The sequence below is a fragment of the Borostomias antarcticus genome, assembly GCF_949987555.1.
Source record: "Borostomias antarcticus genome assembly, chromosome: 3".
NCBI lineage: Eukaryota > Metazoa > Chordata > Actinopteri > Stomiiformes > Stomiidae > Borostomias > Borostomias antarcticus.
In genome coordinates this window covers 20,461,107-20,485,816 of record NC_140236.1, presented here as the reverse complement: position 1 = coordinate 20,485,816, position 24,710 = coordinate 20,461,107, and the positions used below count along the sequence as shown (strand labels likewise).

General features: G+C 45.8%; 1 protein-coding gene across 1 annotated transcript in view; it reads left to right on the top strand.

Moving 5' to 3' along the window:
• itpr3 (inositol 1,4,5-trisphosphate receptor, type 3) overlaps positions 1-24,710 on the top strand; it is a gene marked incomplete at both ends in the record, with an annotated part of 214,717 nt that overhangs the window by 113,260 nt on the left and 76,747 nt on the right. Inside the window, 14 exons of the mRNA XM_084436422.1 lie at positions 5,617-5,742; positions 14,683-14,803; positions 14,942-15,120; positions 15,754-15,902; positions 18,075-18,183; positions 18,263-18,356; positions 18,541-18,716; positions 18,815-18,974; positions 20,278-20,474; positions 20,600-20,800; positions 20,907-21,017; positions 21,192-21,287; positions 21,484-21,585; positions 21,683-21,769. Coding sequence (XP_084292548.1) covers positions 5,617-5,742; positions 14,683-14,803; positions 14,942-15,120; positions 15,754-15,902; positions 18,075-18,183; positions 18,263-18,356; positions 18,541-18,716; positions 18,815-18,974; positions 20,278-20,474; positions 20,600-20,800; positions 20,907-21,017; positions 21,192-21,287; positions 21,484-21,585; positions 21,683-21,769 — 1,908 coding nt within the window. The remainder of the gene's footprint in view (positions 1-5,616; positions 5,743-14,682; positions 14,804-14,941; positions 15,121-15,753; positions 15,903-18,074; positions 18,184-18,262; positions 18,357-18,540; positions 18,717-18,814; positions 18,975-20,277; positions 20,475-20,599; positions 20,801-20,906; positions 21,018-21,191; positions 21,288-21,483; positions 21,586-21,682; positions 21,770-24,710) is intronic.

Genomic DNA, 24,710 nt, shown 5'->3' with positions numbered 1-24,710 from the left:
CAGCTGGGCCCGGGTCTCCCTTCCTCTGCCTCCCTCCAATCATTGTTTTTTCTATTATAGGTTGAGGACATGGTATTGATCAACTCCCCCTACATCCCTATTGGCAAACTTTGCACCCTGACTTTGGACATTTGCTTTTCCTGGGCTTTGAGTAAAATAATTCTAATGCCCTTTTGTAATTGAACTCCTCTGGGCTCGGCCCATTGATGGAGACCCCCAAGCAGGCAGACAGGTGCTCTCCTTGCAGCCTGTTATGAAGGTCTAATTTGACCTGGAAATTAAGTAAACTAAAATAAAACAAGTGAGGAAAATAAAAGGTGCATTAAAATAAATCTTTGGAGCACACTGTTTGTTCTCTTCTTTTGGTTAAGAAAATTATGCAGTTCATCATGTAAGTGCAATGGGTTAAATGTTTGTCACACATCTCAGTGTGTCAGTCACACTGCCATGCCCTCTGTCCTCCTTACCCTGTTCATTGTGCAGAAGTCTCACTGGCTAGCAGGGTCACGCTAAGACTGATTTTCCTGAAACTCGGTGAAGGTATGCAGCATGGGTCAATTAATAACCCCTTAAATTCTGGAGCAGATCTCCGAATCATGGGGCGGGTCCACAAGCCGCCCAAACACAGCCGTGTCAGCCATTCACCTCCATTCATTTTTTGGACTAAGATTTCTCAAAAACTACCAGACCGCTTTTCAGGGAACTTGGTAGAGTGGTGTAGCATGGGCCAATTTAGAACCCATTCAAGTTTGTCATGCATAGAGCCAGACATGCATTCAGGGGCGGAGGTCTGTGCTGTCTAAGCACTATTTCTAGTTTGTTTGTTTGTCTGTCTGTCCATTAGTAGATTTACGCAAAAACTACAAGGCCGATTTTCATGAAACTCGGTGAACGGATGCAGCATGGCCTAACTTAGAACCCATTACATTTTGGAGTGGATACGAGTCACGGAGCAAGTCCATGGGCCGCCCAAACACGGCCGTACCAGTCATTCACCGCCATTGATTTTTGGACTATTATTTCGCAAAAAACTGCCTTACCAATTTTCAGGAAACTTGGTGGAGGGGTGTAGCATAGGCCACTTTAGAACCCATAAAATTTTGGAGCAGATCAAAATCACAGGCCGGGTCCACAAAAGCTCCCTGTGTGGGGGCACTAGAGACACAGGGTTTGGACTGGGGTGTGTGAGAAGAGAGCCCGGAGTGCACCGCACTGCCCCCTAACTAATGAAGCAATACCAACATGTCCTGCTCGGCTCGCACACGCACAGAGCCATGAAATGCTCTTAGCTAGCTAGTGATGTAAATTGATTCAATTCCAGACAGAGATAACGGCTTCCACTGACACGTCATTGACACTAGTGTTGCACGGTGTATCGATACTAGAAAAGTACCGCGATACTCTGTCGTTTAAAACCGTACAATACCCAACTTTAAAGTATCGATACTTTAAGAAAGACAGTGTTTTAATAAGAGGCGTATATATTGAGTTGCGTTCATGCAACAGTGAAGCCGTGTTCGTTTGTAGGCTATAGCGCTCTGCTTCTCTCTCCCAAGATCCCCGAGTCGTGGGGCAGTATGTGTGTGTGGGTGTGCGCGCGCGCTCTCTCTCTCTCCTCGCTCTGTCACTCTGCAGCGAGCAGCGCATCAGTTTTTTCCCCCTCATATGCACGCAGCATCTCCGAGAGGACGGTAGCTAAACTGAGATGGCTACAAGTACAAATGTCGACCGTCCACAGCTTGTCGATAAAGCTGATGCGTGCAGCGAAATCTGCCATTATTTTGCTTACAGAGCCGACAGTGAAGGCAAGCCCACGGACATTACAAAGCCCATCTGTAAACGATGCTACAAATCTATACAAACCAAGGGAGCCAATACGACCAACCCGGCAAAGCATCTTGCAGACAGACATGCCGACTTACACAAACAATTCAAAGAGCGACAGGTTAGCGAATGTGATAGAAGATAAGACACACACAGCAGCAACACCAGTACTGTAACTGAATACAACCGAAGGATATTTAGCCTACCTTATGTTTGAATGTATGAATGCACAATACATTTTTTGCACCAGATAATAGCTAGAGAAGCTAATTTTCATCCGTAGCATGAGACTTTTAGCTAGCATAGCTGCAGCCTAGCTGCAAGCCTAGCTCTCTGCCTAGCGCACGTGTAACAAAAAAATCAATACCTGCTCCGACCTCCTAGAGCGAGAGAACTGTTAACTGTGAGACAATTCTCTCTTCTGATAATTTGAAATAGCAAAAATGCTTCAATAGGCATGGGTTAATTAATAATAATAGTAAGCCTTTCAAGTTATTCTGATTATCTCACAGTTTGCAACAACATAGGCATAATTTATTGATTTCTCCCCACACAGACAAACAAACAGAAGCCAGCACAATCCCAAACCACCCAGTCGAGGCAGCCTTCCCTTCCAGCTGTGTTTGAAAGCTACAGGAAATATGATAAAGACTCAAAAGATGCAAAAAGACTGAACAGAGCACTAAAAAAAGCCAACAATTTAAAGTTCCATGTTCTGTCATCTATTATTCCATTACTTTTCCTTATGTTTTAGATTTCCGCCGTGGTATCGTTTCGGTATTGGTTATTGATGTTGTTGATATTTTGGGCAGGTATCGTATCAAAGTCATAATTTTGGTATCGTGACAACACCAATTTACACTGGTGTTTATTAAACAAAGCATTCTAAAGTTACAATAGCCTAGCTTCAGACTAGGCAAGAGTACATTACATTGTTGTTGCGTGGCAGAGTAGTAGGCAGAAGTAGTCCGGACGGAGCACGGTCCGGACAAAGCGCTCAATAACACTCAGTGGTTCCTCTTAAATATGCTTTTACAATGTCATAAAAGGGAGGGGTGACATATCAAGTTATGTAGAAGACTGCAATCGTGCTTGATATGGTCATCTGGTCACACCGCCACGTCAGAATTAAACCGTTGCCTGGACGACCGAGGATCCTGTGTCTGGTTGTGCAATGTCAACTGTTTACTGCTGACTGGTGGTCAGCAAAAGATTATTCTAAGACAGGGGTGTCAAACTCATTTTGGTTCAGGGGCCACATACAGACCAATCTGATCTCAAGTGGGCCGGGCCAGTAAAATAATAGCAAAATAACCTATAAATAACGTCAACTCAAAATCTTTACCTTTGTTTTTCAATATTTCAATATTATGCCTTAATTTATCATTTAGCCTACATATGTGCACTCACAGATCACAGTGGATCTACAAAGGCACAAAACATTTATTCACAGATAGGCAGAACTGGAACTGAAAAAATCGCTCAAACTCCCACAGCAATCCTGTAATCTTGTCTTTGTATTGATCCATGTCAGCATTAAGTCCGGTCGCACGCACATCTCTTAGACAAGGGAAATGAGCGTTGTCACCGCTAGATAGTTGTGTCTCCCAGAGTGACAGTTTCAACTTGAATGCGCGTATGCTGTCTTAATACTGAGTGGCAACTTTTTTGCGGCCCTGCAACATTTTGTTAAGATTATTCAGGTGCTCCGTAATACCCACCATAAAGGCAAGATGCTGCACCCATTCTGGGCATTTAAGTTCCTTCACTGGTTTGCCTTTTTTCTCCATGAACTGTCCAATTTCCTCTCGTAGCTCAAAGAAACACTTCAGCACGGCACCTCGGCTTAACCACCGTACTTCAGTGTGGTATGGCAAGCCATTCGTAATGTCTTTATCACTGAGAAGACTGTCAAACTGACGGTGATTCAGACCTCTTGCTCGGATGAAATTAACAGTGCGGACAACCACCTCCATGACATGATCCATTTTTAATGATTTGCAACACAATGCTTCCTGGTGCAAAATACAGTGAAATGTCCAGAAATCTTGTCCTCCATTTGCGGCCTGTACTTTCTCTCTGAATTTTGTCACAACGCCTGCTTTTCTCCCGATCATTGATGGCGCACCATCTGTAGCCAGGCTGACGGCACTGGACCAGTCCACTCCGACCCTGTCCAGCGCTCCAACGAAAGAGCTGATAATGTCATCCGCTGTTGTAGTATCCGTCATAGGTACCAACCCAAGGAACTCCTCGGTGACTGTCAAAGTCTCATCAACACCACGAATGAATATGGCCAGTTGAGCAACATCTGTAATATCAGTGCTCTCATCAATTGCAACCGAAAATGCAACAAATGACTTGACTTCGTGATTCATTTGGCTGTCCAAGTCTGCCGAGAGATCTGAAATTCTATCTGCGACAGTGTTCCTCGTTAGGCTAATGTTGGCAAAGGCCTGTCGCTTTTCAGGGCACACGATTTCTGCAGCCTTCAGCATGCATGTTTTCACGAACTCACCCTCAGAAAATGGCTTGGATCCTAACGCTATCTCGTTACCAATAAGGTAGCTAGCTTTCACCGCTGCATCACTGACCTCTCGGCTACGGGTAAAAACAGACTGCTGTTTCTTCAGACTCACTAACAATTCATTTATCTTCTCTATTCTCAGTTGTCCTCGCAAATGGTTGTATTTTTCACCATGATGAGTCTCATAGTGGCGCCGAATATTATATTGCACTGAAACTTGCTGATTACACACCAAGCACACAGGTTTCCCATTCACTTCTGTGAATAAATAAGAATCAGTCCATTTTTCTTGGAAAACTCCTTTTTGACAAAGAAATTTTGGTAATGAGGGTGCAACCGTGGGTAATTTTGACAACAAGAGCTTAATAACGATAAGGCAAGATTGCCAGATGGCGCATTCTGGGCGCGTTGCTGTCACGTGCTGTTTATTTCCTGATCTCTCGTTATGTCAGTGCGACCTCTGCTGGACAAATTAGGAATATCTGTTCCTTTAAAAAAAATGTGGACGTCGTCTCGCGGGCCGGTTTGAACCATCTGGCGGGCTGGTTTTGGCCCGCGGGCCATATGTTTGACACCCCTGTTCTAAGAGATCAACTAGGGTACTGGTCACCGACAACGCTGCCAGGAAACTTCCCAATTAGGTCAGACTTAAGTGTGGCTATTTAAATATACACACTGTCGCCTAAGCAAGGGTCAGCTAAGGTGAATTCTGTCTACTGTAGCAGACGGTGAAGTTTACGTTAGTAATGGTGAATTCTGTCTATACAGCACAAAACGACTTCACTAGCTAGTAGTTAAATGAGATGGTGTAAAAGCTAGCTAGCTAGTAGTTACGTTGTCAGAGCCGCTGGTAATAACATTCATGTTAGACAATTAGCTAGATATGTTACATGGGCTACTTTATATATTGTTTTTCACAACAAGCAGCTGGATGCCACTCTACATAAGCGAGGAGACTGACAGCTAACGTTGTCTCTGATGCAGCCAGGAATGTTCCAGATTGTGTGTGTGTGTGTGTGTGCGCGTGTGTCTGTATGTGTGTGTGTGTGTGTGAGAGAGATTTGCTGAAGCAACGGCGTCGGCACGAAACACTAGAGATCTTTTATATTATTTTGAGAAGTGTACAAATATTCTCAGTTCATTATGAAACAGTGGCAGAATGTAATTAATGTGAAACACTGTCTCAGCTTCCACTCTTCAGTAACCGTTATATTTACTTCATGTCCTCTGTCCCCTCCCTCTTTCCTCCCTCCTCTTCTTTCCAGTTGTGTAATAAGCGAGAGAAACGTCTGTCAGACCCCATCCTCGAGAGGTACTGCTGCAACGTGATCTTTGACACCATCCACGCCTTCTTCAGCTCGCCCTTCTCTGAGAACAGCACCTCACTACAGGTACACTAGAGCAGTTGTTCAGCTCGCCCTTCTCTGAGAACAGCACCTCACTACAGGTACACTAGAGCAGTTGTTCAGCTCGCCCTTCTCTGAGAACAGCACCTCACTACAGGTACACTAGAGTAGTTGTTCTCAAACCTTTCAGCCCACGTCTCCCAAAATAATGCTGGCAGAGACTCGCAACCCCCACCCTTCCCCGAAGAGCTTTCAACAATCTGAAAAGAGCACAAACACTCACACACACACCAACATAGGCTCTACACCAGGGTTATAATAGTTTTGCTTTTTTCATTAGTTTTTATTTTTATATCGTTTTAACTTTTTGTGTTCAATTTCAGTTTAGTTTTAATTAGTTTTTAAAGCAGATTTGCTAGTTTAGTTTAGTTTTTATTTTTTGATAATGCTTAGTTTTAGTTTAGTATTTATTAGTTTCAGTATTAGTTTTAGTTTGTTTTTTTCTGCGCTAGCCTCGTGAGACCATCCTGATCTTGTAAACTCATGTTGTTTCACACTGTGCAAAACAAACCAGCTGGCGAACGTCAGATTAACTCTGCGCAGGGGCACAGCTAAAGAAATAATGGAGGATAGATTTCATATCCACCCAAAATACTAGGCTTATGTATGGAATGAAAAAGACTAAAACTAAGGACATTTTCTCTACAATTTTAGTTTATTTTAGTTAGTTTTGTAAAAACACAATACAGTTTTAGTTAGTTATCGTTTTTTTGTAAAGCCTAGTTTTTATTTTTATTTCAGTTAACTAAAATGTTTTTCACACCTAGTTTTCGTTTTTTAGTTAGTTTTCGTTAACTATAATAACCTTGCTCTACACATAGCATTCCGCCCCCAGATAATAACTATTTTTTAAATTTATTAAAAAAATGTAATAACTGGAGACATCTCTATAGAGAATCTAGGCTAGAAAAAAAAATTACAGGACACAAGGGGTGCTCTAAATTCTGCCACAAAGTGATCACACATTACATATCGTGAGAGGCGACATGGCACGCACACACACACACACACACACACACGCGCGCAACTCCGGCGGGCCACCGGTGGAAATGATTCCCTGCATTCCTCCCATCCCGCGCCGTCCTCGTCCAAGGGCAGCAAGGAGCAGTGGGCAGTAGCCTCGCGTCACCAGTCTCTCCTCAGGGAGAAGAGCCTGGTGTCTATTTACTTTAATGCCTTAAACCCGCCCCTTCTTCCGGCTATAGCCCACCTCCTACTTCTGCTTGCTTTATTTTTCCTTAACCGGTAGTTCTCCTCGCATCTTCTTTTACAATTTTCGTCGGTGTTATGCCTGGTAATGCCATCGCGAATGTTATCTACTCGAAACTTCACCATGTGCAGCCTACAGTAAAAACCGGGAAATGCGTCATCGCGCTTCCGCTCTAGACCGGCGAAACAACTGCGAACGAGACAGGCCCCAGACTAGTGGGCAGCCATCGTTCATGGCGCCCACCTCCCTGATCAAGACCTGGACTGAGCACTTGGACTTTGTCCCGGGGCGCCATGATCGATGGCTTTTTTTTTGGTAGGCCAGACAGGAGAGCGTTACCATAATCTAACCTGCTAGTAATAAAAGCGTGTGTAAGTCTTTCAGTATCAGTTTGGGAGAGGAAAGGTTTGACCTTGTCAATGTTTGTGTATAAATGTAAAATAAGGTCCTTGTCACATTCTTTACATGGGCCTCAAAGCTAAGATCAGATTCCAGCACGGAAGCTGGAAGCCATCGCACCTACAGTAGTATAGCGTTGGTCGGGTTATCACTCCCTCCCTCCCTTACTCCCAACAATGTTGGCCTGCATCTCTCTGTTGGCACCACAAGAGGCAGTAGTCCCAGCACACCAAAATCAACCCGCCGATCTCCACTGCACAAGTAGAGTAGTGGTCAGAGCATTGGACTCTCACCCGGGAGATCGGGATTCAAGACCCGGTGGGGATGACTTTATGGGACTATACCCCAAACCTCCACATGTTCATCCTTTCACTCCAACCTTAATCCCTTGCCTTATAGGTCAGATCCTGTCCCAACCCCAACCCTTATTCGATACATATATCTACACTCCTCGATTACAGCTCAGTTGACCGTTTGTGAGAATGTATTGCTGACATAAATGTGTGGATGTCACAGAACGTCCTCCACTTAAACCAGGACAAATCCTGCACTTGAAATGGATGACAAAATAGGTAAAACACCAATAGTCTGGAATGGGGCTTCAGTAACCAACTGTAAACCACACAAGTTAGAAAAATATCAAATTTAAATTATTTTTCTCTATTAGTTGTCTTTAAAATAAGGGCAGAAAGGAGGCCATGCGCCCCTGTTAACAATGGTGCAAGTAGGCTAGACAGAGCAGCTAAAAACCAGACTTCAGATCGTATCTTAACACAGCACACAAACACTGCACATCAAGTGATAATACAAAGGAGGAATGAACAGCACAAATGCACACGTGATGAGCACTAGACACACAATCAGTGAGAATCCACAGCAAGCCACACACGTGGATACCCTACTAACACAATCAGGTTGCAGCAATGTTGCAGAAACGTGCAATTTAGACTTTTGTATGGTCCACTCAACGTCAAGTTAACGTGCATGCAACGCAAACGCGGTATCTGCACACAAGTTGCTGCAACGTGCAGGTCCAACGTGTCTGCAACGTGCCTGCAATGTGCACACAACGTTGTGATTTCCGTGATGATTTCGATGTATATGGCTGCAACGTTGTATACACTTTTATATATTACTTTGTTACGTTGCTGCAACGTGGTCTACACTTCCGTTGGCTACATTTATAATTTGCATTACAAAACAAATCAGCTCTTTGCACAAGCTCCACTACTTCCTGAAACTCTACAGGCATATTTCTTTACCGTCCTATACTATTGGATAGCAATTGCGATGAATCCGGTGTGCAGCCTGATCAATCACTTCCATCCACTAGTATAGGACAGGAAAGAAATATGCCTGTAGAGTGTCAGGAAGTAGTGGAGCTTGTGCAAAGACCCTATTATTGTCATAGTCAATGCAGCATTACATTTACATTACATTACAGTCATTTAGCAGACGCTTTTATCCAAAGCGACTAACAATAATTGCATTTAACGTAGGAAGAGCCAATGTACTACTACTTGCCAGAACTCACAAGTGCATCTTCTTTCTAAAACAAACAAGTGACTAAGAGCATAATCTAGTGCTGAAGGCAAAGTGCAAGAATCACAATCTAAAGTACAGTGCAATATAATGAGTGCTTAGGTGGGAGGATTGTTGTAGTACTTCTTGAAGAGATGAGTTTTGAGCCTGCGACGAAAGATGGGCAGCGACTCTGCTGTCCTGACATCAGTGGGCAGCTCATTCCACCACTGCGGGGCCAGGACAGAGAAGAGCCGTGACCGTGTCGATCGACCGCAGGAGCCTCGGAGTGACGGGGCAACCAGTCGCCCTGAGGTAGCAGAGCGTAGTGGTCGGGAGGGGATGTAGGGTTTGACCATGGCCTGGAGGTAGGAGGGGGCTGTTCCTTTCATTGCCCTGTAGGTTAGCGCCAGAGTTTTAAACTGGATGCGAGCCGCTACAGGGAGCCAGTGTAGGGAACGGAGGAGGGAAGTTGTGTGGGAGAATTTGGGGTGGTTGAACACCAGGCGAGCAGCAGCTTTCTGGACAAGTTCTAGAGGTTTAATGGCTGACGCCGGTGCCCCCGCGAGGAGGGAGTTGCAGTAGTCCAGGCGGGAGATGACCAGGGCCTGGATAAGTACCTGCGCCGTTTCATTAGTGAGGAAAGGGCGAATCCTCCTGATGTTGTAGAGCATGAATCTGCAGGAACGTGTGACGGATGTGACATGTGAGGAAAATGACAGTTGGTCATCCAGGGTCACACCCAGATTCCTCGCAGTCCGAGTCGGGGTCACCACTGTGTCTTCAATGGTGATGGCCAGGTCCCGGTGCGGACAGCCCTTCCCCGGGAGGAACAGCAGCTCAGTCTTGTCCAGATTGAGCTTGAGGTGATGTGTCGTCATCCACTCCGAAATGTCAGCCAAGCACCCAGCTATGCGTGTCTCCACTTCTGTATCAGAAGGGGGGAATGACAGAACCAGTTGGGTGTCATCGGCATAGCAGTGATAGGAGAAGCCATGCGAGCGAATGACAGAGCCCAGAGATGTAGTGTAGAGGGAAAACAGGAGAGGACCCAGGACAGACCCTTGTGGAACCCCCGTAGTCAGACTACGCGGTTCCGACGTCGACCCTCTCCATGTCACCTGGTAGGAGCGGCCCGTCAGGTAGGATGCAAACAGGGAGTGTGCAGAGCCATCGATGCCTTTCTCCTCGAGGGTGGAGAGGAGGATCTGGTGGTCTACCGTATCAAATGCTGCTGACAGGTCTAGGAGTATCAGGACAGAGGAGAGAGAGTTCGCTCTAGCGGCATGGAGTGACTCTGTTACTGCAAGGAGGGCGGTCTCTGTCGAGTGGCCAGCCTTGAACCGTTGGTTAAAGATAGCACGTTCAAGTGTTTTGGATAGAAAGGATAGAAGGGAAACCGGTCTGTAGTTTTTGACATCAGAGGGGTCGAGAGATGGTTTCTTTAGGAGGGGGGTGACTCTGGCAGTCTTGAAAGCAGAGGGAAAACATCCTGAAACAAGAGATGCATTGATGAGGTGGGTTAGGAAGGGAAGGAGTTCGGGTGCAACAGACTGAAGGAGAGTCGAGGGAACAGGGTCTAGGGAGCACGTGGTGGGGCAGTTAGATGTTACAAGGTTGAGGGCCTCGTTGGGGGAGAGGGGAGAAAAGTGGGATAAGGTGGGGCGTGGAGAGGAGGGGGGGAGCAGGGAGTGGAGAGAGGGTGGGGATGGGGGGGTGAGTTTCGTGCATGGAGCGTTGACCGGGGGAGGGGGGAAAGAGGATCTGATATCGTTAACTTTCTTGTCAAAGAAGTTGGCGAAATCATATCATCAGCAATCAGCAAGCAAAATTATAGTACAAAAGTTATGACACAACACCATTAACAGTTAAGAACAATTTATTTTATTAAAAAAGTACACACAATGTCTGGCCTGCAACATGATAAACAAGTTTTAAAAACAAAAAGGATTAAAAAAAAACAGTTATTTACAAAATAAGTTATTTACAAAAAAAATTACAGGCTGTGCTCAGATAGGCTGGGGGGGGGGGCGGGGGGCTGTGCTCAGATGGGCTGCGGGTGGGCGTCAGATGGGCTGGGGGACAGCTAGGAAGGGAAGTCTTCCTCATCAGAATGCTGGGGAGTGCTCAGATGGACTGTTCTTGGATGGGCTGTGCTCAGGCGGACTTCTGCAGATACCTAAAGACAATGAAATGGCCGTAAATACACAACGCACATACATGCACAAAAAAGTGGTACACAATCTTTGGAACCATGCAGTGTCACTGGGTAGGAGAAACCAAAAAAAAAAGACATCACTTACCCTTCTGCATTTAGCAGGGGCATGTTTTAATGTCTCCTGCAGCTGGGCGGCCACCTCCGCCATTGTAGCCTTCGGCATGGAGACCATAACTGCACCTTTAAGTTATCAAGAAAGGTAATGGTTTCAATTCACATCGGTCATGGAACAAAGACGATGTATTAAAAAAATATTAAAAATATGAACCATTTCTTACGTGTTAGAACATTGAAGAGTGTCACTCTTCAGTGGCTTCTTCCCCTTCTTCCCGTGCACACTGTAGGCGCTCCACACTGCATGTGTGGCAACAGCTGACAGCACCCGCCGGACTGTGTCCGCCAAGTCTCTGCCACCAATGGCACCTAGGTATTGTGTCTGCAAAACAAAGACAGTCATTTACTGTACCCTTCCCTGCAAAAATAAGACAAAGTTCTGCCCTGCAGACACTCACCATCTTCCTCTGATGTTCCCGGTCCTTCAACCTGGCCTCAAAGACCTGCAGGTCTTCCTCCGTTTGGGCAGGGTCCAGTACATCCAGCACTTCTCCCTGGGCTCCAGACTCCCCAGGCCGCATGCTCTGGGCCAGTTCCCTCACACTCTGTGCAAGCTCACGGAGTTGCTCCCGCAAGTCTGAGAACTGCTGATGTACAGACCTCTGGAAATCTAGATAAACACAGATGTGGCTATAAGTACATTGACATAAAACTAAATGAAACTCAAAATATATCCCTGCATGAAACATGAAGTAGTTCCATACCAGCATCTGCAGAGCAGCACCGATTCGGTAGAGGGGTACATGGAGTCAATGGTGCTGGAGCCGTTTTCTTGGGCGACGGCATCACAGACCTAACTGAAAACCAAAAGGGATAAAGGAAAGGGATTAGCAGGAAACTGTATGGTGTTGGCAGCATGCTTTGGCTTCTGGCATTTGAAGGAAAATAAATTAAGACATTAACAGGTACAGATGTGGGAAGTTAGAAATGTCACATGCTGCAGCATTTCACCTTCGCGGTATTTGGCAGGGAAATCCCGTTGGAAATCTCGTGGGATTTCAGATGGGTGTTAATTCGTTTTAGTGATGCACCACCGCCAGGTGGCGTCTTTGAGTAGATTTAGCAGGCTGGGCTCAGTGTTTTTCTCCTATAGTCTACGAATGAAGCATCATTAAATTTCACATTCTTTAATTTAAATGCTCTGTTGTAAAGCACTTTGAGCTGAATTTATCTGTATGAAAGGTGCTATACAAATAACATTTAATTGTTATTATTACCTTGTTCTCAAACACATGTTTTCTCCATCCGGATGTAATTTAATTATTACGAACACCTATATCTAGGCCTACAGTAGCCTATCTATCTCTGTAACTGACGTCGGGTCAAGACGTGGTGGCTGTTAGGTCAAATGCGAAAAATAACAGTATTGTAAATATATTTGTTAGTAAAGATGTGGTAAACGTGGGGGTTTTGCGTTTTGTTTCAGGAATGCATTCAACTGGTAGGCTTCTCGTAAACCCCGGAAGTAAATTTGAAGACGAGGCACCAGCTAATGCCAAGTCTGAGCGCAGTAGGCTTTATGGCTTCAGCATGATACAAAGAAAAAATAAACTTGATCGACTTGTGGATCCATGGTCTTGTGAACGCCTTTATCTGATTTCCAAAATCGGGGTAAGGTCTTAACACTAGAACCGCCAAAGACGTCCATTGGACGATTGTGGGTTTTCATTTGCACATAACTATATTTTAATAAAACATTGAAGTCCGCCTGTCAATGACTTTTCCTAAAATTGTGTTCTGTTGCACCCTCTATTGTTAAATTATAAATTAAAAAAACATACACAATATTTTGTTATTTGAATGATCTTGAATATATATATATATATATATATATATATATATATATATATATATATATATATATATATATATTCTCGTCTGCTAGCTGACGTCTGTCCCCTGTGTCACGTGAATGGTGGTTGTTTACGTTGCAGTCTAGCTTACAATAGCTTCTCACGCCATTCACTACCATTCCATATTTTTTCTGATTTAAGGTCCCATGACGGGTTTCTCTTCCTGCTTCTGCCTAAGCCCTCCACAATACAACGGTGTCATGTTTTACCAAAGGAGAAGTGAAGAAGACGGTAGCTATCAGTGGCTAAAGCAGTTAGCTAATGTTAAGATCATTCCTGTAGCTGCTTTGCTGCTAATGCGAGTTCGTCTCCGTTCCTGCCCGAGAAACAGAAGTTGAACTAATAGCATCAAAATCAAAATAGCTACAGGAATCATCGTTGTAAAGTTAGCTATCTGCTTTTTAGCCACCGACAGCAACCGTTAATATTATGGAAGCTGCTGTCGTGAGCTAACTTGCTATCACGGTCTTATTGTGCAGCTTCACAGCCTGCTATTAGCAGACAGCACTAAAGTTGACAAAATCACACTTGCACATCCTTAGAATTCCAAACATTTATATGGGATTTATCATTCAACTAAACATGGAACCTGAATACTACCTGATATTTCAACCTGCTGCCATCAGTGATCGGCGTGTCTGCTTGTTTGCATCATGAATATCCTACGCAATGACATTCCATGTAGTGTCCCAAAACTGTTAAATCATTCCCTATGTAGTTCCCTATGAGTAGCACTTAATACATCCATGGTAGCACTACATAGGGAATAGGGAGTGAGTGAACCATTTCAAACACATCTCTGGTCAGCTCCGTTAATGTTAGGAGCCTCCAGATGAGGGAGGGATATAAATGTCCCTGACTATAGAGCTGCCAATAATAATGGTGAAGGTGGTGGAGTCAGGGGGGAGGAGCGGGCGAGAAGGAGCCGGCCAAATGGAGGGGCAGAGGCAGGAGGCTGGGGAGAGGGGGGGGGGCTTGGGGGTGCGGCTTGGGCAGACTGCGTGACGATGTCATCTCCTGTCCCTGGCGCGCTTTCTCCTGGCTGCATGGTGATGTCATCTCCTGTCCCTGGCGCGCTTTCTCCTGGCTGCATGATGATGTCATCTCCTGTCCCTGGCGCGCTTTCTCCTGGCTGCATGGTGTCCCCCATGTCAGTTGTTGCTGGTTCTGCTCACTGCGTTGGTGAGGTCAAGTTTCAAGGCAGAGATTTCTCTTGCCTGACCACAGGCTGGGTCCATGTAGTCAAAATATAATAAAATAATTACCATGTTAAAATAATAGATGGAAACCCCCAATATCTAAAAAGCAATGACAAAAGATATGGTGAAAACTGAATTAAAACAACAAACTTTTAGCAAAGCAACTCACAGCAAATCCCTCCAACTCTCCGTAACCAGAAAGTCACGTACACCGCAAGCGCAGCAATAACTATAATGGTGATGTCGCGTTTCCAGTAGGACTATGGCTGTGTTCCAAACCGCGTACTTCCATAGGCTACTATATAGTTTGCCAAAAACTGATGTAGTGTGCACTAGAATACAGTGTAGTAGAACAGAACAAAATAGTCAACCCTGACTTTGAAGTAGCGTAACTGTTGACTCTGTCTCCAGACCCACCACACCATTGTGACCCAGCTGCTCCAGTCCAGTGTGCGCCTGCTGGACTGTCCTTGGCTGCAGCAGCAGCACCGCCCCCTGGTGGAGACCTGCATACGCACCCTGGCCAAGACAGGTACTGGAGCTCTGCCTGCAGCCCCCTGCTGTTCTACACACAAAGGTGCATCAATAATCACTGTGTGTGTGTGTGTGTGTGTGTGTGTGTGTGTGTGTGTGTGTGTGTGTGTGTGTGTGTGTGTGTGTGTGTGTGTAGCGAAAAGCCGCTCCATTCCACAGCCCCTGGACTTGGAGACCCAGATCAGCAGTTTGTTGAGCGGCAGTGCTCTGAGCTCACTGTCCCGCTCCAACCCCAACTACAAGAGCTCCTCTCGCTCTCGCGCCGCCGCGCCCAACAGCCCCTGGGACTATAAGAACATCATTGAGAAACTACAGGTGGGCGTCTTTACACACTTCTACCTATCAGCATTTTACCCAAACTATCTACCTCAGCTGTCTACCCAGCCATTTACCCCAGCCCATAATCCCAACTATCCACAGTACCCCAGCCATCTACCCCGCTATCTACCCTTCTATCACAGTACCCCAGCCATCTACCCCGCTATCTACCCTTCTCTCACAGTACCCCAGCCATCTACCCCGCTATCTACCCTTCTATCACAGTACCCCAGCCATCTACCCCGCTATCTACCCTTCTATCACAGTACCCCAGCCATCTACCCCGCTATCTACCCTTCTATCACAGTACCCCAGCCATCTACCCCGCTATCTACCTTTCTATCACAGTACCCCAGTCATCTACCCCGCTATCTACCCTTCTATCACAGTACCCCAGCCATCTATCCCGCTATCTACCCTTCTATCACAGTACCCCAGCCATCTACCCCGCTATCTACCCTTCTATCACAGTACCCCAGCCATCTACCCCGCTATCTACCCTTCTATCACTCCCAACTCTGTGCTGTTTGTCTCTGTGATAAAACACTATTGTGATGCTGCTTTGTTGCTGCCACGCTGTCCTGGTTTCCTGGTTGTTGTAACATTGTCCTGGTGTTCCAATGTGTGTAGGACATCATAAACACACTGGAGGAGCGTGTGAAGCCGCTGGTGAATGCAGAACTGTCGGTTCTGGTGGACGTGCTGCACCAGCCAGAGCTCCTCTTCCTGGAGGGGACTGACACCAGGCACCGCTGTGAATCAGGAGGCTTCATCTCCAAGTAGGTGGAGGGAGGAGCAAGGGATGGATGGATGGATGGATGGATGGATGGATGAGTGGGTGGATGGATGGATGGATGGATGGATGGATACGTGGATGGATGGGTGGATGAATGGATGATTGGGTGGATGGATGGATGGATGGATGGATGGATGGATGGGTGGATGGATGAAATGTGGCTCACTGATTAGGCCATTCCCATAACCAGTTTGATGACCACACCTCGAACACTTAAACACACACCTCGAACACTTAAGCATCACCAACGATGATGTCCGATTTTCAACAGTGAGGTGCTGTTGGAATTCTTAGATCAAGAAGAGTTCAGCTCTGTCATTTTCCACCATATTGGATTTGATAAGAAAAAATGCTTACAATCTATCTCCTCAATCTGCTAATCTACCAATCTGCATGGAACTTGGTAAACACGATCTAGTGACTATTAAGTTCCATCTCTGTAAAAGTTTGAAAGGTTAAAAAACAGAGCCACTATGAGCTAATGAAGATTGAGGTTTTCACATAAATGTGCAAAACTTCTTAACGGACCGAACAACATGAAACTTTGTGGGTCGTGGGAACTATTTAGTGGGAGGGAGTGATGTAAATATGTGGGTCTGGAGGTCCTCCTCCATTATATTTTACACCTACTAAAGCTTGCAAACAATACACAACTCCGTGGACTGATTATGATAGAACGAGCCAGAATGCCATAACATTACAATACAGCACACAAGAACATCCAAATAGATATGATATTTTTTGCTGCAAAAGTAAAGCAGTGTGATTTAAAAAAGCTGAGGTAGATGCTACTGTAGCTGGGTTCTGCTTTCATGCATTCTCCTCCTCTTCCCCTGTCGATGGTTCGCCAGGTGAGCTTGCGGATTTGCTCTGTCAGCATCTTGATAATTCCTACTGGAATCCCCCTCTCCACCATGTACTTCATCGCTTCTTCTGCCATGTCATACAGTCTGGTCTCATCTGGGTAGAATACTTGAAGTTTGTCAGGGAATGGCGGGGTGTGAAACTTGATGGCGTAGTCGTGGTCAGTGTTGACTGTCGTGTCTTTCAATAGGAAGCCCTTCGCCAGCCTCAGGATGTCCTCCTTCATTCTATAGCTGAGAAACTTCCCCAGATCTCGGCGGAGCGTCCTCCGCGTGGGGCGAGCGCTCGATGCGCTCTTTCAATCTAGATGACTCTTTCTATCTGGAGGACGGTTGAACATTCCTCTCTTTCTATCTGGAGGACGGTTGAACATTTCTCTCTTTCTATCTGGATGAGGGTTGAACATTCCTCTCTTTCTATCTGGATGAGGGTTGAACATTCCTCTCTTTCTATCTGGATGAGGGTTGAACATTCCTCTCTTTCTATCTGGATGAGGGTTGAACATTCCTCTCTTTCTATCTGGAGGACGGTTGAACATTTCTCTCTTTCTATCTGGATGAGGGTTGAACATTCCTCTCTTTCTATCTGGATGAGGGTTGAACATTCCTCTCTTTCTATCTGGATGAGGGTTGAACATTCCTCTCTTTCTATCTGGATGAGGGTTGAACATTCCTCTCTTTCTATCTGGAGGACGGTTGGACATTCCTCTCTTTCTATCTGGATGAGGGTTGAACATTCCTCTCTTTCTATCTGGATGCGGGTTGAACATTCCTCTCTTTCTATCTGGATGAGGGTTGAACATTCCTCTCTTTCTATCTGGATGAGGGTTGAACATTCCTCTCTTTCTATCTGGATGCGGGTTGAACATTCCTCTCTTTCTATCTGGATGAGGGTTGAACATTCCTCTCTTTCTATCTGGAGGACGGTTGAACATTCCACTCCCAGGTTTTCCCTCAGAATTCTCTCCATGAAGAGAATCATGTCGGCAGGGTTCCCCTCAGCTCCCTCCTTAACCCCGTAGATTCTGATGTTTTCCCGTCTGGAGCGGCCTTCCTGATCCGTTATCCTAGCCTCTGACTGAGTTTGTAGTTTCAGCATTCGATCATAACCTTCGGTAGAGTAAAGTCTTGACTCACTTTCGATTCGTCCCTCAGCTTGCACTAGCCTGTTTTTGGTATTTTTGAGTTGTTCTGTGCTATTACGCCGAAAATCACGTAGCTCACGAATAATCATTTCATGAACAGACACCTTGTTCCCCTAGACCAATCCTGCACCATGTTTGCTCCCTCAGGTTGATCCAGCACACCAACACTCTGATGGATTCAGATGAGAAACTGTGTATTAAAGTCCTCAGAACCCTGCAGGAGATGCTCATCAGAACCCTGGACTTTGACGAAAAGGTGAGGACAAGAGATGGCAGCTGGCTGGCTGGCTTCTTGACTGGTGTGTTAACCCTGCGTGTGCCTGTCTCTCCCCCAGGGTATAGCATTGAGGAAGGTGCTGCTGCAAAATTACCTGTTCCCTACCAAGAAGAATAATTCCAAGACTGACCTGGCAGAGCTAGGTGCTGGAGGTACACCTCCTGCAGGCCTCAAACAATACACATGGGATTATGGTTTATACAGCAGTTATTAAGTGTTTGGTGGTCTTTGTGTGTGTGTGTGTGTATGTGTGTGTGTGTGTGTGTGTGTGTGTGTGTGTGTGTGTGTGTGTGTGTGTGTGTGTGTGTGTGTGTGTGTGTGTGTGTGCACGTGTAGGAGTGGAGCAGGAGAGGGACTGGGTGGCAATAGCAGCAGTGCAGTGTCGTCTGGACAGAGAGGGAGGGAGCAGGCTGTTCACTGACCTGGTGATGAACACCAAGAATGATAAGATCTTCCAGGAGAGCATCCAGCTGGCCATCTGCCTTCTGGAGGGGGGGAACACTGAGATTCAGGTATACCTAAACACACACACAGGGAAACGCTGAACCCCTGAACACATCTATACTGTTCACGCATAGACTGACCTGCTCTCTGTCTCTTTCTCTTCCAGAACTCCTTCTACAAGTTGATGATGGGGGACAACAAGTGTGAGAAGTTCTTCAAGGTGCTTCACGGTCGCATGCAGGAAGCCCAGCAGGACATCAAGGCCACCGTGTCGGTCAACGTGGAAGAGATGAGCAACCAGGCCAAGGAGGGGGGGGGAGAGACAGGTGAGGAAGGAGGGAGGGGGCAGAGAAGGGGCTTGGGGGGGTGAGTCCGGTGAGGAAGGTGGGTGAGGGATAGAGGGTGGATAGTTGCAAAGAGGGGCAGGGAAGGAGCTGGAGATGGGGAGTGGGCAACGTTAGTGAGTAACACCGGGTTCAGATTGGATGCAGAAACGCCGCAAAGTGTCAATTCTCACGCGAGCAGTTGCTGACCTACTGTTCTGCTGACCTACTGTTCTGCTGACCTACTGTTCTGCTTCACACCAGAAGTGCATTTCTCTGCGCTGGTCACCAAGATTCTGCTCCTCTGCACTTTATTTACACACATTTGCTCGCAGTGTTGAGTAAAATAATTTACTATGTCTTAAGTCAATTTTCAAGAAATAAATCTAAGTTCAGACTAGTTTCAAAGTTTCAAGTCCAAAAAGAAAAGGTGAGGCACCAGGAGTCCAATGCGATGACTTTATTGCTTCTTCAGAAACAAAATAGCAGTAAAGCCGGTGCTTCCCGGGGAAGAGACAACACCCTTGTCTTTGTGTTACCCCTTAAATAGTCTGCCACCATCCCCCTCTTTCTTGACCACATCCCACTTTCCAAACATCATCCCTACTTTGGCACAAATCCAATGGTGTCTAATATGCCGACTCGGTACATGGACAATCATTAATTAATTCAATCTTTTGGCAGATCAGGGAGGAAAAGAGGAGAACATTGGGAACTTAACAGGAAGAAATCGGGATATCTAAGCGGTCAGGGAGAGCGTACACTATTCCAGCTGCCATAAAACTGCTAGCCTCAGCAACCTTAAACTGCTGACCTAAGTAGGAGAACTCCATTTTCAACAGATCAGTTCCCTATGGCTACATCTATTGGTTGCATCTGATATTGCTGTTGAGCAGTTTATTAATGGTTTCATCTGGTACTACTCTTTGAGCAGATATCTGTTACAGCATTTAATGTTGTGGCTATGTAAGACAATTAATACCATATGATGATTATGATTACAATATTATGAAATGATTAAAATGCAGGGGAGCTAAATCAAAATAAATCACAACAGCAGCTTGTGGGAAAAATAGACCTGACAGCGAAATCGTTGCAGTGCGCAAGCCAGCCGCAGAACTCCACGACACGGCTGTTCTGAACAGTCAAATTGGTTAACATGGGCGCCAAAAGGAACCTGGCTGCATTTCACATCCGGTCTGAACCAGACATGAGGGAGAGGTGACCTGAGGCTGTGGTCATGGATAGTGATGTCATGGTTAGGGATGAGACAGCAGCATGATGATTCTGTGATTCTCAAGCCTGTGGTATGGCCCCCTGGTGCTGCCTACAGAGAGCCACCCTCTCCTGGCGCTCGGCCCATCCATCGCCCCGGTAACAGCCCCGGCCCTGGCCCCAGAGCAGACGGAGGTAGAGATGGAGATGGGGCCCGCCATTATCATCATGAAGCCCATCCTACGCTTCCTACAGCTGCTCTGTGAGAACCACAACCTTGACCTGCAGGTACAAACACATACACTGGTATTTACATATACACACGGTAGGACAATGTTTGTCAGTCTGTGTTCTCCCCCTGTTGTATTTTAAACCTCTGGCTCTGCCGTCTCTCCTTCCTCTGTGTGCTTCAGAACTTCCTGCGCTGCCAGAACAACAAGACCAACTACAACCTGGTGTGTGAGACGCTGCAGTTCCTGGACATCATGTGTGGCAGCACCACAGGTGGGCTGGGCCTGCTGGGACTCTACATCAATGAGGGCAACGTCGACCTCATCAACCAGACCCTGGAGACACTGACAGAGTACTGCCAGGGGCCTTGCCATGAGAACCAGGTCAGATAGACGATCACAGAGTACTGGCAGACCCACTGTACTTCCAAGTTTCATCCAAGGGATGTTCTATAATGTGATGAAGCCTATCCATCTACCTACCTTGCAGACGTGCATTGTGACCCACGAGTCCAACGGTATCGACATCATCACAGCTCTGATCCTGAATGACATCAGCCCTCTGTGTCGCTACCGCATGGAGATGGTGCTACAGCTCAAGGTTCACTACTATAAACAGAACACACTATGAACTCTACTCCCACACGTATACAGTACTATAGATTTGACCATCATAACCGGTTACTACTCCTCCTGTAGCCCCAGGCTCAGCTCTATGCTCATGTGACTGCTGATTACTGGTAGTGTTTACACTCCTCTCTCACCTGGTTTCCAGGACAATGCCTCCAAACTGCTATTGGCTCTGATGGAGAGTCGCCATGACAGCGAGAATGCAGAGAGGATCCTGATTAACCTTCGACCCCGGGAACTGGTCAGAGCTACGCACCCTAACTTTCTCATCCCTCTCTCTTCATATCTCTCTCTTAACCTTCTTTCCATTTTCTATCTGTCCTCCATCCCTTGGCTTTAATCTCCAATAAACAGCTATTATTCTCTCTACTCTTCTATTAAAATGTATAGTTGATAGTATTATTAATGTGTATGAGTTAAGTGTCAATGAATTCTAGGTGGAAGTGATTAAGAAGGCATACGAGCAGGAGCGTGAGTGTGAGGATGGTGAGGTCTCCCCCCTGGAGGTCGGACACAACATCTACATCCTGGCACTTCAGGTAACAGCTGCTCCCTGGTCATTCTAGAAAATGTACTCTTTCCTGGTCTCCTGGGAATATGCTTACAGGTATGTGTGTATGTGTGTTTGTGTACCAGCTGACCAGACACAACAAGATTCTGCTGAACCTGCTGAAGCCTCCTAAGAGAACCAAGGACGGCGGAGAAGAGGGAATATCCTCTATGGTCAGCTGCTCTATGTATCTGTCCCTCTCTGTGAAAAACACCACTGGTGTGCAGCTCTTTTGTCTGGATGTTCTAATTGTGTTGTCTGAAGGTTGATGGTGGCGCCGTACTAGTGGCAGCTTGTTGTTGCAGCTCTGTGTTTTAGACATTTTATCGTTTTTATTGTGTTTTTATTGTCATGTTTAGCATTCGTCATGTTTAAACACCTTTTACAATGGTTTGGATACTTTCTACTGCTCTTCTTTGCCCTCGGACCACTTATAATGAATGGAAGTTGTGCCTATAACCCCGCCATCATTGTCTACACACACACGATCAGCTGATCGCCCTACAGCGGCTGGAGATAAACCCTCCGTTCCGGAGGAGCTTAGGAGGAGAAAACAAGGATATAGGGCCGGTGTTAAGGAGGAGAAAACAAGGATATAGGGCCGGTGTTAAGGAGGAGATAACAGGGATATAGGGCCGGTGTTAAGGAGGAGATAACAGGGATATAGGGCCGTTGTTAAGGAGGAGAAAACAAGGATATAGGGACGGTGTTAAGGAGGAGATGACAAGGATATAGGGACGGTGTTAAGGAGGAGATAACAAGGATATAGCGCCGGTGTTAAGGAGGAGATAACAGGGATATAGGGCCGGTGTTAAGGAGGAGAAAACAAGGATATAGGGCCGGTGTTAAGGAGGAGATAACAAGGATATAGGGACGGTGTTAAGGAGGAGATAACAAGGATATAGCGCCGGTGTTAAGGAGGAGATAACAGGGATATAGGGCCGGTGTTAAGGAAGAGAAAACAAGGATATAGGGCCGGTGTTAAGGAGGAGATAACAGGGATATAGGGCCGGTGTTAAGGAGGAGATAACAGGGATATAGGGACGGTGTTAAGGAGGAGAAAACAAGGATATAGGGCCGGTGTTAAGGAGGAGAAAACAAGGATATAGGGACGGTGTTAAGCCGAAGGCCAAGAAAAGGACCCTGTATCCCTCCAGTCATTATGGGCAATGTGAGGTCCCTGGCAAATAAGATGGGAATACAAAGAGTGCAGTATCCTGTTTTTCACAGAGTTGTGGCTACCTTAAATCTGACTCCTGATTCGTGTTTTACTTCTGGGTGATAACTTGGCGTTCGTTCATTTTAGTTCGAAAAGTATTTTACTTTTACTGCCTTATTTTGACGTTTTAATTTTTGTTTTCATTGATGAAGGAGCATCCTTCATGATGTCATGAAGGACCATCACCTACGCATACAAGCAGCAGGATCCCCATCTAGCCAATTCATGTGCAACAGTATTCGATTTAATTTTAGCCACTTTTAAACATTTTGGCTTGTTATAGTGCCACCCTGTGGCCAATTCGTTTCATCTTTCTCCAGTGACCATTAGGCATGCCCTGGTACCACTGTACCAAGATTCGGAAAAATCGGCATCGCGGTTAGGCCCAAACCGGAAATGAGCTCTCTAGCGCCCCCCTTTGGTTTGATCGGGCCAATAACGCAGGGCTAGCCTTGGGATGTATGTAGGTACATGCCTATGAAGTTGTATGGTGTTCTGTACAATTCTTCAGAAATTATACCACTTTATGTGAAAAGCCACGCCCTCTGCAATGTTCATTGGCTCATAGTTTCTGTTTTATTCAACTTTTCCAAAATATGCCAGGATGAAACTTTAGATATTGGTCCCTAGATTCTTTCTACCGAGCATGAAGTGAATTGGTCGAACTTTCTAGGAGGAGATAGATTTTAAGCATTTTCCAAAAAATGCAAAATTTCTGAAAATGTACATAACCAGAAGTTATAGGTTCTTGAGGCAAATTTGTTCAATGTGAGGAGAGACATATGTGTGCAAAGTCTCATGACTCAATAGCTGAATCCCAAACTGAGTGCGCAAACCACCCTTGCGGCCCCTCGCACTTGCGGCCTGAGGCCTGACGTCAGCTGGAAGGGCCAGAGGGTGCAGGGCCGTGAATTAAATGGGACAGCACTTCCAGCGGCGTGGCAACGATTCCCAAGCCAGTTTAGCTCAATGCCCCTCCCACTTCCTTTTCATTGGCTGCCGCGTCCCTCCACGCAGAGGCTGCTCTGACACGCTCCTCAGTTCCGCTTGGCTCTGCAAATTGACGTCTGTTTTAAATGAATAATAATATAAGATTTATGTTGGGTGGGATATGTTTGCAGCATGTGGATTTCAAGATAAATGTTGTTTTATCGGCAAATGGCATCATTTATGTTTGATTCACTCGGATCATGACTCGGATGCACTCAAGCACTGTGTCACATGAAACACGGTGGATTGTGGGTATTTTCTGCTCCTAAAAATCGGCCTGGTGGTTAGGCCTTAACGGGAAATTAGCTCTCTAGCGCCCCCATTGGGTTTGATTGAGCCAATAATGCAGGGCTAGCCTCGGGTTATGTGTGCGGACATGAATGCACGATTTGTGGTGTTCCGTACAACCCTTCAGAAATTATACCACTTTATGTGAAAAACCACGCCCTCTGCAATCTTCATTGGCTCATAGTTTCTGTTTTATTCAACTTTTCAAAAATGTGCCAAGATGGAACTTTAGATATTGGTCCCTAGATTCTGTCTACCGAGTGTCATGTGAATCGGTGAAACTTTCTAGGAAGAGATAGATTTAAAGCGTTTTGCAAAAAATGCAAAATAGCGGATAATTGACATAACTGCAAGTTATAGGTTCTTGAGGCAAATTTGTTCATTGTGAGGACAGACATATGTCTGCAAAGGTTCATGACTACATCAAACGGGGCATGAGCTATACTATGCCTGTTCAAAGTTCGTAATTTCAGTCGGCTGCTATTGCGCCCCCTATTGGCCAATCGATCTGGGACTTGCTCCATTGCCTCATCACATGATCCTCTACCATCGTGCAAAGTTTCGTAAAAAGTTACCACTCCGTTCTATAGGCTGACATTGACTTCAATGGCAGAAGA